Source organism: Drosophila kikkawai, chromosome 3R (assembly GCF_030179895.1).
Source record: "Drosophila kikkawai strain 14028-0561.14 chromosome 3R, DkikHiC1v2, whole genome shotgun sequence".
In the NCBI taxonomy this organism is placed as follows: domain Eukaryota; kingdom Metazoa; phylum Arthropoda; class Insecta; order Diptera; family Drosophilidae; genus Drosophila; species Drosophila kikkawai.
In genome coordinates, this window is record NC_091731.1 from 33,836,017 (window position 1) to 33,853,368 (window position 17,352).

At 40.5% G+C, this 17,352-nt stretch overlaps 2 protein-coding genes across 2 annotated transcripts; both read left to right on the forward strand.

Annotated features, from left to right (window-relative positions):
* Positions 1 to 4,425: 4,425 nt before the first annotated feature.
* On the forward strand, positions 4,426 to 12,258 carry LOC108085871 (acyl-CoA Delta-9 desaturase). Its single transcript, XM_017182629.2, has 6 exons — positions 4,426 to 4,570; positions 9,519 to 9,920; positions 10,868 to 10,998; positions 11,069 to 11,460; positions 11,520 to 11,695; positions 11,756 to 12,258. The coding sequence occupies exons 2-6, from the start codon at positions 9,527 to 9,529 to the stop codon at positions 11,917 to 11,919; spliced, it is 1,257 nt and encodes a 418-aa protein (XP_017038118.1). The 5' UTR covers positions 4,426 to 4,570; positions 9,519 to 9,526; the 3' UTR covers positions 11,920 to 12,258.
* Positions 12,259 to 12,371: 113 nt separating this feature from the next.
* On the forward strand, positions 12,372 to 13,841 carry LOC108085872 (acyl-CoA Delta-9 desaturase). Its single transcript, XM_017182631.3, has 4 exons — positions 12,372 to 12,613; positions 12,700 to 12,830; positions 12,939 to 13,144; positions 13,200 to 13,841. The coding sequence occupies exons 1-4, from the start codon at positions 12,448 to 12,450 to the stop codon at positions 13,699 to 13,701; spliced, it is 1,005 nt and encodes a 334-aa protein (XP_017038120.1). The 5' UTR covers positions 12,372 to 12,447; the 3' UTR covers positions 13,702 to 13,841.
* The last annotated feature ends 3,511 nt before the right edge of the window (positions 13,842 to 17,352 follow it).

Genomic DNA, 17,352 nt, shown 5'->3' on the forward strand with positions numbered 1-17,352 from the left:
ACTCGCTGTTGTGTTGTAATTAATCAGCGCTAAAAGGGAGGGGATTAAGTTCGATTTGTAATCCTCTGCCAAGCAGTTATCCTGCAGGGACAGCCATAAAAGGGGGGATTACACGGTTGACTGAGGTATCCTTTTAATGCCATGCTGTGTTTGATCATCCTCCTTAATTAAAAAGTTGGCGCCGTATGCTTTTTAATGGATTTGAATTGTAATTTCGAACAAGACCACTTCCTCTGATTAAAGAAGTCACACATGTGCCAAAAGGGGTTCATTTTGTGGCTATGTATTATACGAAAGAGCATCTCATTAGCATGTGTAGCCTTAATAACTGGCATTTTAGGATTTGGTTATATTACACGCATTGTGCGTTTTAAGAATCACATGCGTGATTAGGGGGTGGTAACCCTTTGAAGGGGTGTGAATTTCATGGTTATCATTACCCCATGGTTTTGGCTGAATTATGGTTCGAGGAAAACAGCTTTTGGTGGTACCCGAAACACCCTGTAGAAGAGCTTTTGCAGCGCCACATTTGAATTATTCATGATGATAAGGGAGGTTTATGTGGAAATATGCTTAAATTCGATTTTATAAATTCTTAAATTTGTTAAAAAATTGTTTAAACCTTATTAAAAAAGAAAATAAGTAATAACCAGGCACGGTTAGCTGAAAATTTTAGTTTTTCCTTTAAAAAAAGGGTATTTAACAATTTTATTTAATATTTTTAAAATACGATTTAAATTTAAATTTGTAGTACTTAAAAGGCAAGGCTTTTATACTAAAATATGGCCTTACATATCAAGGGGATCTCAATGGAAAACTGTCTTTTTAATAAACTACAATAGTTAGATAATCAATTTACAAATTTTTAAAATCGCATACTGAGTAAATATATCTTAACTCACATTATTTCTATATTAGATTTAGATTTTTAATTTACACTTTTAATTTAAAAGAATCTTTGCTTCGTTCGCTTGTTTTATTTCCATCACAATCAAGTCAGTAATGTCATCCCTTTGCCTACCAATCAGATAAGTTCAAATTCCCTCCTTTGTTTAACCACAATTATTTTTGGTTTATTTACGACATTAGTGCATTCCTGGTCCGTTTAAGCTGTCCAAGCCGATTGATTGCACTTTTGAAATTCAATTAGAAGCAACCGCGAAATCACGCAATTCAACAATTCCGAAATGCTACACGAGTTGATGGCAAACAAAGGAAACTAACCAACTAAACTAACGAAAGTTGGGAGTGAGGATTTGTGGGTCAAAGAAACTTCAACTGACAGGGACATGAACATGGGAATGAACACGGACTGGGCTTTAAGTTCGGGAAATATAGAAAAACTTTGTGGCCACAACAAGGATTCGAGTCCATGTCGATTTCGATTTCGGACAATTTTGTCGATGTTGTGGTCTCTGGCCTGTTGTTTTGTCTAGGGATTTCCCAATGGGAGGTGGTGTTACAAGGGGGCGTGGTTCCACGGGCGAGACAGGTGGTTCGTTGACAAGTTTGGGGTGCCGGCTATCGGCAATTCTATCTAAATGACCCCGCCGGGTCATCTATTATTGATGGTGCCTAATTGTGCGCGATTCGAGACGAATGGTTATCATTAAGGGTGGCATTTTGGGTGCTTGAGTGTGGGTGTCTGGAGTAGTGCGTCCTTGTCGCTTCCCTCGAATGCGTAAGGCCGTCTTGGGCAACTCCATTCCACGCTCTAATTAAAACGCTGCCCACACACTTCCACAAGTGGCCATGGAGGGCACTTTGTATGTAGATTTTATTTGACATGTTCTTGGCGAAAAATGTTTATGACAGTCGCCGCTCGATTCCCACCATATCCTGTTTGGGGTGGAGTGGGCAGCAGGATTTGGGAATGGGTGACCCTCTCCCAAATTATTATGTCATCCCCTGCCAACGCTGACGAAGACGACGATTTTCTGAGTCACGTTGGAACTTAAAGTTTTTCAGCGGATTCTTGGGGTTCCAGTCAAGCGATAATCACAATCTGGCAAGTATATTGAGTATAAGAATTAACCAAAGAGTTGCACTTTTAGTTATCGTTAAATTAGTCAGACATATATAGCTGGGTAACTACATATGTATATTCATAATTTAGAAATTGTTAATCATGGGGGAACCGTTTTCAAGTTCATAATCGAGTTCTTAAATTCAAAGTAAGCGATAATTGCGAGCAGGTTTAAGTGGGAATTAAATAAGTCGCCGAAATAACTTTATTTCGTTATAAAGTCAATTTCTTTTCAACCATCATGATTATGTTCCCCGAATACGTATCTGTTTCCTAAGCATACAAAAAAATTAGTCCAAGAAATTAGTTAGATATATATTTTTTTGTATACATATGCCTTGCTACTGATAGGATTGTAGATCATGATTATAGGTCACTAATACCTATCAGACTTGAAACGTGGTTAACAGTTATTACTTGCACTTGGAAAAAGTGCGATAGGTTGTCTAGGTATATTAATAACAATTTCATCTTTTTTCCATTGATAAAAAAAATAACAATTTAAACTGTATTAATAGGGGTTAAATATTTATTTTTCTCTCGCCTTGCTGCTATTTGCAGAGTGGCTATGGGCTTATCAGTTTATCGACTCGGTTGCGTACATTTAATTCCAGGAGTAGGATTCGGAGGGGGATCCACCTAATCAGCACGAGACTGTTCTGGGGCGGTTAAAAATGCCTCTCCACGATGACTGCCCTCGGCCAGACGGTGGCTGATAAGGCCCCCGATAAACCAAATATTATATATAGAGCAGCCAGTAACTACCAAGCTTCGTGTGTGAGCGTCTGTTGGATGATCGCATAAGTATTGCTACTCGGAATGTCTTGGCTCGCCGCTGCTGCTGTCTCTGCCTGAATGAGTTTTCTATATTTATCCAGAGCTAACGTTACATCATTTCTCACACCGCAGAGTTGTTTTTTTTTTTTTCTGAAAGCAAACAATAAATTTTGAAAAATTACTGGAAAGCTAGAGAGATGATATGTTATGGAAGAGAGATCGAGAGAGCTAATTTCAAAGCATGTTCGGGTTATCAGACCCCATGAAAATTTAAATTGCTTCGGCGATAAAGACAAACATTTGGTTTCCGCTTTTAGAATTCGGTTCCAAAAGAGCATAGTTCCAGACCATAATGCTCGCGCTCTCATATGTATTTACTATCTCTTTAAACAACAGGAAAAATCTCCCACCAACGCAAACAGAAAAACAGATAAAAGCGACCCAGCGATAATGATGCTATTGGCAGCAAATAATCAAGGGGAAGAAGCAACAAACAAATTGAGTAACAAGACCAAGAGAGAGGGAGATAAAAATACGGGTTTCTCTCTGGGAAAGTCGGCTAGCAGGTAAGAAAATTGAGCGACTGGGAACTTGGCCGATATTTACAGCTCTGGGATCTCACGCGATGACGAAATAAGTGCCCCACTCGCGGCCCACTACTCGTATACGTGTTGTGTGTTGCCCACCATACCATCATTGAGTATACAACCCGTTGCCGGCTTCAGTTCACGACTGTTGCTGCTCTGCCGGCGTCTGCGTAAGCGTCAGCAGCGACGCTGACGTCAACGCCAATAGCTCTGCCGCGAAACGACACCCACTTCTCAGTGGGATACTCTTTTTTAATTTAGATTCTGCTGGGTTTTATTACTTTAAGAATGTCTCATAAAAATGTAAGGGATTTATTGGGAAATTAAAAGGAGGAAATTATGAGTATATACAGAAATAACTACAAAAGAGATTAAATTAATGAATAATTTATTAGGAAAATACATTTAGACTTTACATTTAATATGCTTAAAGAAAATAAGTTCATAAAGGTGAAATCGAAATGATAATAAAACGAAATAGAATCAATGTCTTTATAAAATGTATAATTCAAAATTTATTATAATTATTTATTAGTAATTATATTTCTAAACCTATGTATTGTCATATACTAGTGGCATTGTACTCTAGTTTATTTAAACCTCGTAATTCCTTGCCAGGGCATCACTTAGTCGCCTATACCCTATAGTTTTCCCCTTGAAGGTTTCTCTTTTCGGAGCGGCAGCATTGACTTTGAACCGCGCGTGTTGTTGCTGTAATGTTTACGGAATGTGTGAGCACAACAGAGAATGGTAAACAGTGCGGTGGCCCCAAAGGGGGGATGGCGAGGCAGACGAACAGGGCGGCAAGACAGAATGGTAGATAATAACTGTAGACGCAGCTGCGGAGCACGCAGCCAAGCGACAACAAATAAAATACAAATACAAATTGGATAGTCTGCGTCTCGGTTGACGTCGCTGCCGGCAATAGTTCTGGGTGCCGCCAAAGGCAGTGACGTTGACGCCGGCGGCGACGTTGGCAGAGGGCACGCTCTTGGATGTAAATGTCGACCGTTTGCGGCGGGCGGCGTTAGTCACTTGAGTTCGTTCGCCTGGTCAACAACAGCAGAGAAAGAGGGACAGAAGAGTGAGAGTATCGCGAGGAATCCCGGCGCATCCCGAGAATCCGTAACCCGAAGTTCCACAGTTCCAAAGTTCCGTGAATCCCAGTAATCCAGCAAAAGTACGTCTCCCAAAAAAGTGATCTTTAAAGTAACTTTAAGGGGAATATGTGCCTCAAATTAGTTGATAAAACACTACTTTTTTCAAAAACTATTAGGGTGTTCTTTGAAAAGTTTAAATCGGTCGATCGTGCTTTATTCCAAGTTATTTATAATGAGAAAAATGTAGAATATTGTGATGTTGTGTAGATATTTGTGCTAACAACTTTAAAATTCCCTCCTTATTATAGAATTTGATTATAGTAAAACATATTTTCCAGAGTTTAAAATCATTTCTATTTACTTATTTTTACTTATTTACTTGAGTTTGATCTTTTACAAACAGTTCAAGGCCAAAGCCAAGATCACAACGAGAATCTCTAACTAATAGATTCCCTTAAAAACCGCATCTTAAAACCTGACGTCATGGAGCATAATATAATTAATCAGACACGCCTTCTCAGTAGTATTACAACTACTAGTTCCAATTCCCAGCTCCCCCTTTTCAAAACACGCTGCTCACATGCAAATTGTAACCCAATTGTTTGCTCATTTCTGTCATTACCGGCGTCGATTAGGGGACGGGTTTGGGGGCTGTCGGCCGGCTTCAGTGGGAGTCAACAGAGCGAATAACATGCACACCACCACCATTCAACCATTCTACCTCTGGATCCCAGAACCACCTTCGAAGCCACCACCCCCAGGTGTTGGCTCTAGGACTGTATACACATTATTATCCCTCACGATTTGATTGCCGCGACACGCGTTGACCCACATCAATAAGCCGACCAAAACAGACTGACTAACTCCGCCTTCCCCGGACTAAAAGGGGGTTTTCCAGAACCCTAGAACACTTTATAAATTGGGAAAATTCAAGGAATTAGTGGCAAACGAATAGTACATAAATGGGTAGCAATATTTAATTAGGGGATATATTTAGTGAAATTAATTTAAATTAAAATTAATAAGCTCATTATTTTTAAACGCTTTTGTTGAACTAATCACAAAAAATAGGGATTTAATAACCCAGAATATTTAACGAAACAGTTTTTTGCTCTTTAAAATTTTATAATAATATTATTAAAGTTTCTATGATTTTATTTAGATGATTATAATTTTTTTTTTCAATTTATTACTCTTTACTCTATGAAACTAAGAATCATTTTAAAACCATTGCTCTTGCCCCACTGTGCAAAATGCAATTTTCCCTTAAACAAATTTACATTGTAAATCGAAGCGTAGTTTCAAATATAAAACGAATTTAATTAAACAATATTCCAATTAAAAAAAAAAAACCGAATTGCCAACCTAAACTAAATTTTCCGAATCAGGTTAATGTTCAATTTCTCCTCATTGCCAAGTCAATAAACAAAATGCCAAGAGGGGTTCCCATAACCAATAACCCCACACACAATCTTGCTAGTTCAGCGGAATCCCTTATCGGCACCCTTTTAGCAAGAAATAAACATTAAACATAGCATTAAAGTACTGCGAAAAAGTCTCTGAAAATACTATATAAAAATATTTCAAACCATTAAATATAACACAAGATTTTGCGAGACATTTATTATGGTATTTTGTATTTTTGTTGTCGTTTGGAATGATTTAATACTCTTTGAAATACATCACAATATTTTCAGAATTATTCTTTAGTGTGAAACTCACATAATCTTTTCCTCAGTGTAATTATAGTTAGCTAGGCGATCTGGTCTGAATTATTTCTAGATAGCGAGTGCCTTCAATTACCCCACGACCGTTAAAAATGCTACAATTAAAGTTGCCAGCTGGGGAACAGGGCAACAAGTGGCAATACTTGATCTCTCGCCTTTTGCGGGAAATCTGTGAGGCTTTCCTCTCCGTCGCTCTCCCAAAAGCAGCCCATCTATATATTGTGGAAAATTTCCAATAAAATTCGGCATTTTGGCTTTAAAATCGGATCGGTCGGGGAGTGACGATATAGAAGCATAGTCGGTGATAGGCGACGTGCGAGCCATCAGGCAATTAGCCATGTCTAGGAGGGTTTAGAAAGCAGGGAGGTATTCGGGAACATACCCAGAACTTTTCGATGGGCGGTCAACTTTATCGCTGCTGGCACTGCAAACTAGAAATAAAAACACTCCACAGCGAACGGGGCGAATGCCAATAAAATAGTGGCTATGTGACGGGGGGGAGCGACGGCTGCTCTTATTGTTTATTATTATTTATTATTGGGGCGAAATAGATTGTTGCAGTGCGTTGCCAAGTTGCCATAAACACTGGGGAAAATGTTTGTGTTTTTATTTAAATAAAAGCCAAGATAAATTTTAAGGGGAATACAAGATCAACAAGCAAACAAATATCTTTAAAAGAGCTTAGATAAATATGAAATAAGTTTAATAATATTTTTTAACCGAGAACAATTAAACCTTTACTTTGAGTTCTCTGTTATATAGAGAACCCCTAGTTTTGAAGTGTTTTTTCGAGTGGTTTCCTCCAAATTTTGGAAATTAGGCAAATGGCCGGGAAGTGGCCTCCGAATATGGAATTTAATTTATGCATGCTCCAGTCGCGTGCTCAGACCCAATGAAAATGTTGATCTATTCTTGTGGCAGCGTTCGTCAAGAAGTCTGTTCAGATATTCCATATACCTCCTGATACATATACCATTCATATATGTAGATAGTTCCCCCCATCAAATTAGCCTGCGTGGCTACATTTTCTAATTAAATGGGAAATGCGAATGCAAAGCGGGGCGTGTTTTGTCTACCCCGTCTGGTGTGGTCGCTTTTTTTTATCAATATGTAAATTGTGATTCCAACGATTTCCCCGCCAATCTTATCTCCGCCAGACTTACGTAAGGGAAGCGATTCGTCGACACTACCAATTACTCATGGGCCATGGAACACCTGAAGGGGTCAGACAGAAAGTGAATCACGATGGCAATAATCGTTCTCGAGTATTTGCAATAGCTGATAGCCTCTTATCAACCATGTTAGCCCCCAAAAACTTTGAATGAATCAAGTGGCGGGGGCAGAGGGGGGGTCAAACAAGAAGAAGATGAAATGGAAAATGTGTGCCAGGTGTGCAGTGCTTATCAGCGAGGCAATATAAACCCACTGGTCGCACACGCACGAGGTATGGTTCGGATCGACCACCTTCCCCCAGACCGAGAATTTCCGAAAATTATAGGAAACGTTCTGCGGGAGCGTCGGCGTCTATACCTAGTGTTCTTCGAGTCCAAAGGTATATGGCTTTCTTGGCGGGGAGTGTGACACAATAAAATCAAAGGCTACAATTTTATTTTATGATTGTATACGATAAATATTTGCGCCAAACAAACAGTTGAATTTCTTTGCCCTGAAACAATAACTGCCATCATAAGAGAGATAGCTTCCAGATACTAAATAAAATAATTTATAAAATTATTAAAATCTTAAATGATTCAAGTATCATTTAAGATTAGGCAACAGCCTGATCTCCCCTTAAATGTAAATCTACAGAGTAGTCCCAAGGCATATTACCTTCGTTTATCACTCTCATAAAATCAAAAATCAAAAGCTCTGGCATGTTTAGTTTTCTCATCCACCTTAAGCTGTTTATACATATTTAAATTTCTATACCACAGAGATCATCACTGTATATTTTCCGTATAACCAATGCTATATTAGCCTCTGTTAAATGATTTAGTTTGAGAGTAACCAGACAATAACACTATTAAGTTGTGAGGGGAATTTGAAATAGGTCTTTAGATTCAAAACTAAATTCATATTATTATTTAATTTGTTTCTTTTATTTATTGTATAATACTTATCCCTAAAAAAACCTCCAGACACAGAACAATTCATTTTTATTAAGGGGTATTTCATGGTCAAAAAGCCACTTTATGGATCTTATTTGTTATGTTTTATGGTTAGTGGTAGTAGAGTTGGAGGTGGCGTTGAGATAAGAGAACTGTGGGGCAATTGGTTGTACGAGATTACGGGTTGCCTAGCCAAAATCCCAGCCACTTGGATAGTGCTAATGACTAGACAGAATCCTACATTTTGCCACTCGAGTATCAGACTATTCAGCCGGGAATAACTTCCAAATAAGCAGATAGATGCCCACCTGCGTGCACCTGCAGATGACTCACCATGTTTTCTATGGCGGCCTTAATGATGTAGTGTAGCTCTATTTGTTTTTTACCAGATAGTGCGAACTTGCAGATCGGTGATTGCAACACGGCACTCGCAGGCAGGCGATAAGCCACGATGCGGTATTGGCCCTGACTCTGCCGGTAAGCTTTAAGCATATATATGTTTGTCTATGGTGTACAAATATATATCTGTTAATATCCAGAGCAAACCCTTTTCGCGCCGTGGGCGTGGCACGTGAGGCTGGCAACAGTTTTCACACCAATTACAGTCGAAACTCTCTGAAAAGGCTGCTAATAGTGCGCGGTTATAGCCGTCCTAAACTTCAATTAGCAAGTCTCTGAGGATTTGCTTTGGGCTTTGATTGCACAGCGAGAAAAGTTCTGGTGTTTAAAATGGGCTTTTGCCAACAATAACTAGTCTCAGATGATTGTTGATCTGCAAATATTTACAAAATGAAACACTATTAGACCTGGATTGTTTACTTTGGTTTTGGTAAAAAAATGTTATATTCTTGAAGAGCTTGTTTAGGGAGACCTAAGTCTTAAGACAAGGAAAAGCTTAGCCACTGCTTACAGCTAAAAACTAAACAAATTAATTTGCTAATCATACCCCAAAGGGCAACCCTGCGTATGAGTGATATACCTTAATAATAATTGTGGAATTTTTAAACTATTTTTATATTGTTGTAATAACTTTTTTGTAAACCACAAAACTTTTGCATCTTTTGTCAATTATTTTCTTTATAAGAATTCTGGATTCTTTAAGGGGGATCACACTTTATTTTTAATAAATAATGGCTAGACTTGCTAACCTTAAAAAACAAATAATACTAAACCCCATAACAATCCATTCACAGACCTCGCCATGTGCCTTTCATCACCCATCCCCGGCCAGACTCAGCCACAGGCTGTTGGACATTGCAATGGCTCTTGCACCCTGGACAGAAACGGCAACCGCAGCACCACCACCAGCGTAGCCAACGGAGGAGAGCTTAAGCACAGAGGCAAGCACACCACCACAGACCTAGACGACGACAATTTAGGCTACAAGGAGGCGAATGCCGTCTACAAGGAGAATGCCATTGAGACGGCCAAGTTGCAGGAGGAGCAGGAACAAAAGTCAAAGGAGGTAGAGGAGGAGGAGGAGTACCGGCCACAGATCAGATGGCCGGATCTGGGTGCCCAGACCTTCCTGCATGTCGGCGCTCTTTATGGAGTGTACCTGCTGTTCTACGCAAAATTCTACACATTCCTCTGGGGTGAGTGTCCACTGTTTTGTCCATTGAATGCCCCCCTAATTAACATCTGGGGGAGGTAAATGGTGTACAGCCCCCTAGGCGGTAATTGCATCTGCCAACATGCAAACAGGGTTCAGATACGCGACTAGACTAGATATTTTGTAACTAACGCCTGTGTCTCTTAACTGGGCCAGTTTAAATTAGTTGTCATTAGTTTGAACAAGTCACTAGGGGCTGATGTAATCGATGGATATTGCATGGAGATTTTTAGAGGATAAAACAGGGGTACAATATATATTAATGGTTGTTGAAAATGGGGATAATATAGGGTTAAAATATTACTTATACTTGTAGGAATAGAAAATCATTTAAGTTAACTATTAGAATTTATATTTGTATATAGTAAAAGTCTTTTACAAAGTAACAAAGCCTTTTGGTTCAATGAAATCATAATCTATTACGAAGAAAAACCAAAGTCTTTCCAAATTTTCTATATTATTATATTTCTATATTATATTTCGGGTCATAGATGACACACTTTAGACTTAAGGTTTCGTAATAGATAAACAACCTCAGGTTATATGCATATTTGTTTGCCGGGCTCTGAACTTTGACCGGTGACAATTTTCAATTGAAGTTAACGAACGCCTCAATTGCTTTTGGCTCGTTCCAATTTCGAATAGTGATCGAGGCGGGACAGATTTCCCCGCGGGAGGCGTCCCAAATGGGCCACCTCGAAGAAACGGAGAGCGGAGAGCACAGAACTGGGAATAGATAGATATATTTAGAGCCCGGCGTTGTGTCATCCGCTGAGCAAATCAAGCGAGAAGCGTCACCAGTGCCAACTATTTGAATGGCCATATATATAAAAGCGTTCAGATGTATGTGAATATACATATGTATGTTTGGGATTGTTGTTTGTTTGTTTAGACAATGACAACTGACTGTTGGCTGTTTTTTTCTATCAGTTGTGGTCACCGTTTGGGTCTCCGGAATCGGCATTACGGCAGGAGCCCATCGTCTGTGGTCGCACAAGTCATACACAGCCTCGCTGCCTTTGAGAATTCTGTTGGCCTTTGCCTTCTCCATTGCTGGTCAGGTGAGTTTTATCTTTTACAAAATCCATTAAATTGTTTTCAATTAATTAAAAATATATTTTGTATTTGTAGAGAGATGCCTACACCTGGGCCTTGGACCACAGGATACACCACAAGTTCGCTGAGACGGATGCTGATCCGCACAATGCCAAGAGAGGCTTCTTTTTTGCCCATGTGGGCTGGCTATTTCTCACCCCACATCCCAAAGTGGTGGCCAAGCGCAAGGTCATTGACATGTCCGATTTGGAGGCCGATGCCGTGTGCATGTTCCAGCGCAAATATTACATACCCCTCTTTGCCCTCTGTTCCATCATTTTGCCGGTGGCTGTGCCCTGGTACTTCTGGAACGAGGACCTCTTTATGTCCTTCTGGATCAACTTTAACATGCGCTTTACTTGGACACTCAACGTGGCCTTCTTTGTGAACAGTGTGGCGCATATGTACGGCAACAAGCCCTACGACAAGTAAGAGTGATCACTTTGTGGTTAATAAAAATATCTAATAAAAATGTATTATTTTCCAGGAACATCATGTCCGTTGAGGCACCCATCGTCTCCCTGCTGGCCATGGGAGAGGGATGGCACAACTATCACCACGTCTTCCCCTGGGACTACAAGACGGGCGAGTTCGGCAACTACAGCCTCAACATTACCACTGGCTTCATTGACTTTTGCGCCTGGCTGGGCCTGGCCAAAGGAAGTAAGTTCTAGCCTTAATCCCTTGAAGAAACCCAACTGATTTTATTCTTAATTTCTATAGGGAAATCGGTATCTCAGGACATGGTTATCAGGCGAGCTGAAAAGTGCGGCGATGGCACTCGCTTCTTGAGCGATGATTTCGCCCACAAAGACTCAGTGTGGGGCTTCGGGGACAAGGACATTCCCTGCGAGGACCTCGTGGAACTGGCCAAGATGCAAAACTGAGCCAGTGTATCAGCCTGTGGTTTCATAGTATTAAGTTTGTAGCAGCACCACAAGTCGCCAAGCCATGCATGCCTTATAACCCATTTACCCATATACCCATGCCCATCCCCATCCCGGATCACTAGGATCCTTGTATTGTAAGCCGGAAATAAGAGGCGTCATCAAGTACCGAATGGATATTATATTGGGGGATGTGATTTATTTAACTAAACCTGCTTTTGAGATAAACTCCATTCGGTATTGCGTTGATACCCCTTGTTTTCGGTGGTGGGACGCTGGTCCCCCCCTTCGTTGCTTTCGTTACTTACCTGCGGGTCAATAAACTATGTTTTATATTAACCCACCTTTTAATTGAAACACTGCCGAGGTCCATGCATATGCAATTAACCTTTTTTGTTGTATGTAAAATCCGTACTTTCGCCTCATTGGATTTTGTAATTACGGCGGGGTTTTAGTAGACTCTAAACCGCCGTGGAAGTCGGTACGATTGCGATTAAGGACTACGAACTGGAATAAAGGATATCAAAAATGGAGCAGACTAAGGTTAAGGAGCAGAATCAAACCGGGGACTCTTCCCATAAGAAGCGCGATGCCATCTGGCCATTGGTTCTGTTTTATATCCACATGAATATCCTCGGTGTCTATGGGATCTATGTACTGCTGACCAGCGCTTCGTGGGCCACGATTCTGTTTAGTGAGTTCGCCGGGTTAATCAGCTCCATGTGCAGCTTAACAATTGGATTTTCGGCTGACCTTGTGGCCTCCAAATTTTTTCTGCAGCTGCTCTACTCACCCTTCTGGGCACCATGGGCGTTACAGTGGGTGTTCACCGTTTATGGGCGCACAGGACCTTCACGGCCTCCAAACCTTTAAGGGTTTTTCTTATGCTGTGCCAGTCCACAGCCGGTCAGGTTAGTTATTACCACTACGCCTCTGGGAAAAAGCTTTTAGTTGCTCTTAGCTAAGACATAAACCTAATCGGTTAAACTTTATATTTTGGTTTATTTGTTTCGTTTCAGGGCTCCATCTACAGTGTGGTGCAGGCCCATAGACTACACCATGCCAAGTTCCAGCAGGATGAGGATCCTTTCTACAGCAAGCATAGCTTTATGTATGCCCAGGTGCGAGGCGGCCTGCTGAAGTACTCGCCCCAGCAGGAAGAGCTACTCAAGGATATTGATATGTCTGATTTGGAGAACGATGCTATTGTGATGTTTCAGAAGCGGTGGGTAGACCTTCTATTCTATTAACTTAATCTGTACATTATCCTTTTCTTACAGTTTCTATGTTCTGCTATACATCTTCCTCAACGTACTGCTCTCGGTCAACACACCTTTCCAGTACTTTGGTGACTCCATTTCCTCGTCCATGTTTGTGGGCTTCTGGCTGCGTAGCCTTATTGTAATCAACCTGGGTAACCTGGTTCATTCCTCCCACTTCATCTGGAGCATCCACAAGGGCTTTAAGCCCACGGACTCGAACAGCATTTTCCTGATCACCAAGAGCTACTGGCCGCAGTACCATTACCTGCTTCCCCGGGATTATCAGAGCGGCGAGTTTGGAGACTATGCCTCGGGTATTGGTTCGGCTATGATCCGTGTGTTTGCCGCCCTCGATTGGGCCAAGGATCTGAAGACTATAGGATCCGTGGTGGTGCGTCAAGGACTTACAAAGGCAGTGGAAACGGGTCGACCGATAGTCGAGTGCATTGAGGAGGAGGTGCAGTTGGAGGAGAATGCGCTGCCCACCAATCATTTTCTTAATCGAGAGAAGTTTATGTAAAATATGTTGACATAAAGTAAGGGTATATTAAGCCTTATTTCAAGTTTCAAGTTTGCAAATGTTTATTTTATTTGTATATTATATTTTATTATAGAAATAATGAATTTCTAGTTGCTTGTTCTTTTAAGAGCTTAATTTAACTATCTTGCTTAGGGTATTTTTCTTTAATTTAGTTTATGTTTATTCGCATATTGCACAATTCGTCATCTACTAAGATGAAGCGACAAATGGCCGTCGTAAAAATAAATTAACCGCCAACAAATAAGGGGGGAGGGGTTCGGTGTAGAGTAAACTGAGGGCCTAATTATTGGACAGCATAAAAACTCGGTAAACAGAGGTGCAGTTCGAACTTCGTGGTTTTTTTTCGTGGGCTTCACCTGCCAAAGGGGGAACTGGAATTGGTAGTGGAAGTGGGAGGCCTGCGAGTGGGCGTGGCGGGATGCACATGGCGGGGCCTGCGGGTTTCCCAACACTAAACAAACAAGCTTACAAATCACAGGTCGGCCTAATTATGCATTTCCATTTATGCACAGCAAAAAAAATAGTGGGACTGATCTTACAGCAAATTTATAATGATTACAAATTATGATTTACGATAAAGTTGCAAAGTTTTTACGGGTTTTTTTTTTATCATATTTGTATATTTATATGTTTTTCAAAATTAACCTTGGATCAAAATCGTAAAAGCTTGAAATGCGAACTTATAAGATTAAAATAAATAATTAGATAGTCATAACTGATCAATAGTTTTGAGGTGGTGAAAGGACTATAGCTCAAGAGATTGAATTTATAATCAAAAATGTATATAAATAAGTAATAGATTTATTAGTTTATAATTAGAGATAAATTTATATCTAAAACCAGACAATGAATATAGTTTTCCCTACCCTTTTCTTTTCCTTATTCCATTTTCTTTTAGTGTATCTCTCCAATTCAATTTCGAACCCAAAATTCGAGTTCACCGCCTCTATCTATTTCGGATTGTTTACAAATGCCAATTGGTTTGGCAATCGCTTCGTTTGCTTTCCCATGATCGGTTGGGTTTCGGGATCCAATGTGGAAGTGGACATACCTATGGGCGGCATCGTCAGGTGCTTTTCGCCGGTTTAATGGGTTGCGCCTGATGATTTTATTACCCATACGCAATGTGTGCCCAGTGGCTGTGTCGCTGATTGATACGTCAATATTGACACCGCACTCAGTGCCCCAGTGCCTGCCCAGAAGCCTTTTTATCCAGCCCACCCCTTCGCAAACCCTAAGTTTTGCTCATTAAACTTGGTTTAGGCAAACTGCACGCCTGACTTGGATCACATCGATCGATGCTAAAGACTCTGGGTCTCGGGCCATTCTAATAACTCCGCCCCGCTAACACCTCGTAATACTGGCGGGGTCTGAGCATTTCACACTCAACGCAACTCCACTGACTCACATTCGAGGCGGCCACTTGTACCAATTCCTAATGACCCCAGCTCTCTGAAGTGATTACTAATGAATTTGCCTGCTAAAAGCTGGTACACTTGAAACATTTTTATGACCTAAAAAATAGATTTATTGGGAAGGGAAAAGGTACTTCATCTTTTTTGGTTAATTAATTTAAGGGTTTAATTCAAGGTATATTAATTCCATTTTTTACTTACGAAAGTCTTACAAAGAAAGAAGAATACCATCAATTGAAAGGATTTCGGAACCTCTCGTCCAATACCAGTTGGGAATTATAATTAATTCAAGGAAGTTCTAGGTTATATCTTGTAATCCCTATCCCTTAAGTTGTTACCTATATTTTCATTATATTTTTAATATTTACCTGAATAATAACTTTTCTAGCAATTGATTCCCTGACTTTCTGCCAGTGTATCCCTATTCACTTCACCGCCATTTGTGCTGTGGCAGATTCGAGATCTGAGATCTGTGATCCGCTCCGCTCTGTGGCAAATTGCAGTCGCGTCGCGTTCTGCGCTTTGTTTAGTGTTAATTTGTTTTCCATAAGCCGACTGAGCGACAGTTGAAGGTTGCACAAATACGTGAAGTACGCAAAATCGCTGTTGACTAGACGGCTTGTGAAATACTATGGCTATGTCTATGACTGTGGCTACCACATGGCCCAATGCCCAAGCCCGGGTTCGATTCGGACAGGTGTGTGTATTGGATGCTGAGGGGTCATACCAGACCCTGCTGAATTTGGTAAAAAGAGCCAACAATTCACGGACTAATCGATGGCAAATTGAAGTCTCTTGCGCATGAATGGCAGCCTTTTGAGCGTGCGGCCAAGAACAGTGGAACGGGGAAGCAAATTGGGCTTAAAAGATATTTATATATGAGTACTGAATAATAGAGTGCTGGCTTTGTTCGGGGAACTTTTTTCGGTCAGAACCCTGAAGCAGCCGCCAGCTCATATAAAACGCTGACGGTGCGAAAAGAGAGAAGCTGCGCAATATATCAAAGTGGTTTCCAATGGCTTCGAGTTTTGGGCTGTTTGTTTATAAACAAAGCATACTCCGGACAATTTCCAAGCGTTTTTCTGTGCCTTTTGCATAATTGGCTAATGGCCGGTGCTTACAACATCAGCACCTCATCAACAGCATCTTGCAGATACATACCTTCACAGTTCAACGCCATTCATCTATCTGTTCACACACTCTAACAAAAAAGTGCTTTAAAATAGATTAAAAATTTTAAAAATGTAAATACAATTTCAAACAATATAGGTAAGAATTCTGGCAATTTTAAAAATATTTCATATATGAAAAAAGTTCTAAAAACCATGCCTTAAATTTTGGATTTCATTTGGTTTATCCAGTATTTCCACTTTTTCAAAAAGTAAAAACATCTTTTATTATAGTACATTTTCATTTCAGAAAGAAATAAATTTTTGTAGTGCATTCACAGTGGGTCCAGATCAAAGGGTTCGGGTCGCGTGACACTCTGAATGTCCGCAGATTTGGATACGGATGGCAGTTTGGTTTTTTGGGGGATTGGGGAGCTGTAAACACACATTTTACGATGGGGCCAGGGCCAGGGCTTCCTTTTGGCCGGCGGTTTTATTTCGCCGCGGGTTCGCTGCTTTTGCTTTTGGATTTAATTAAGTTCGGTTTCTGTTTCTGTCGCCGCGGTTACATAAAGAGAAAGCAACTCTCGTCTTCAGTGGGTCTCCGGTCTGGAGTCTCTCGTCTCCACTACCCGTTCCCCACTCTTTCAGTCTCCAGTCTTTGGCTTTTTTTTTTTTTGGGGTTTTCGGCTGCTGAACTTCATGATCATCGAACGGCTTTTGACTTTGGTCAACACCACGCACACACTCACACCCGGAGATGAGTGGAAGCCCAGTTAAGCGATGATGACTGGAATCGATTTTTGTTGTTGTGATTTTTCAATAAATATCTTGGGCTTGCAAAAGGAGAGATTGTGGGTATGCAAATGGGCAGCAGAATGGCAGAATCCGCTGACTGCGTTTGAAAAAGAAATCGCCGGAATTAAAAGGTGTGTGTAGAGTCTCATTTAAATCTAGAATATAACGGGAATATGGTGGGTCTTAGGGCCTTGACAACAGTAGATCAAGATTGCTAATTTGTAGCTTTACCAATTGGCATGTTGAAAACTGATAAGCAAATCTTAATTCGAATTGGCAAATGTAATTAGAAGCGCCAGAGCTTCACT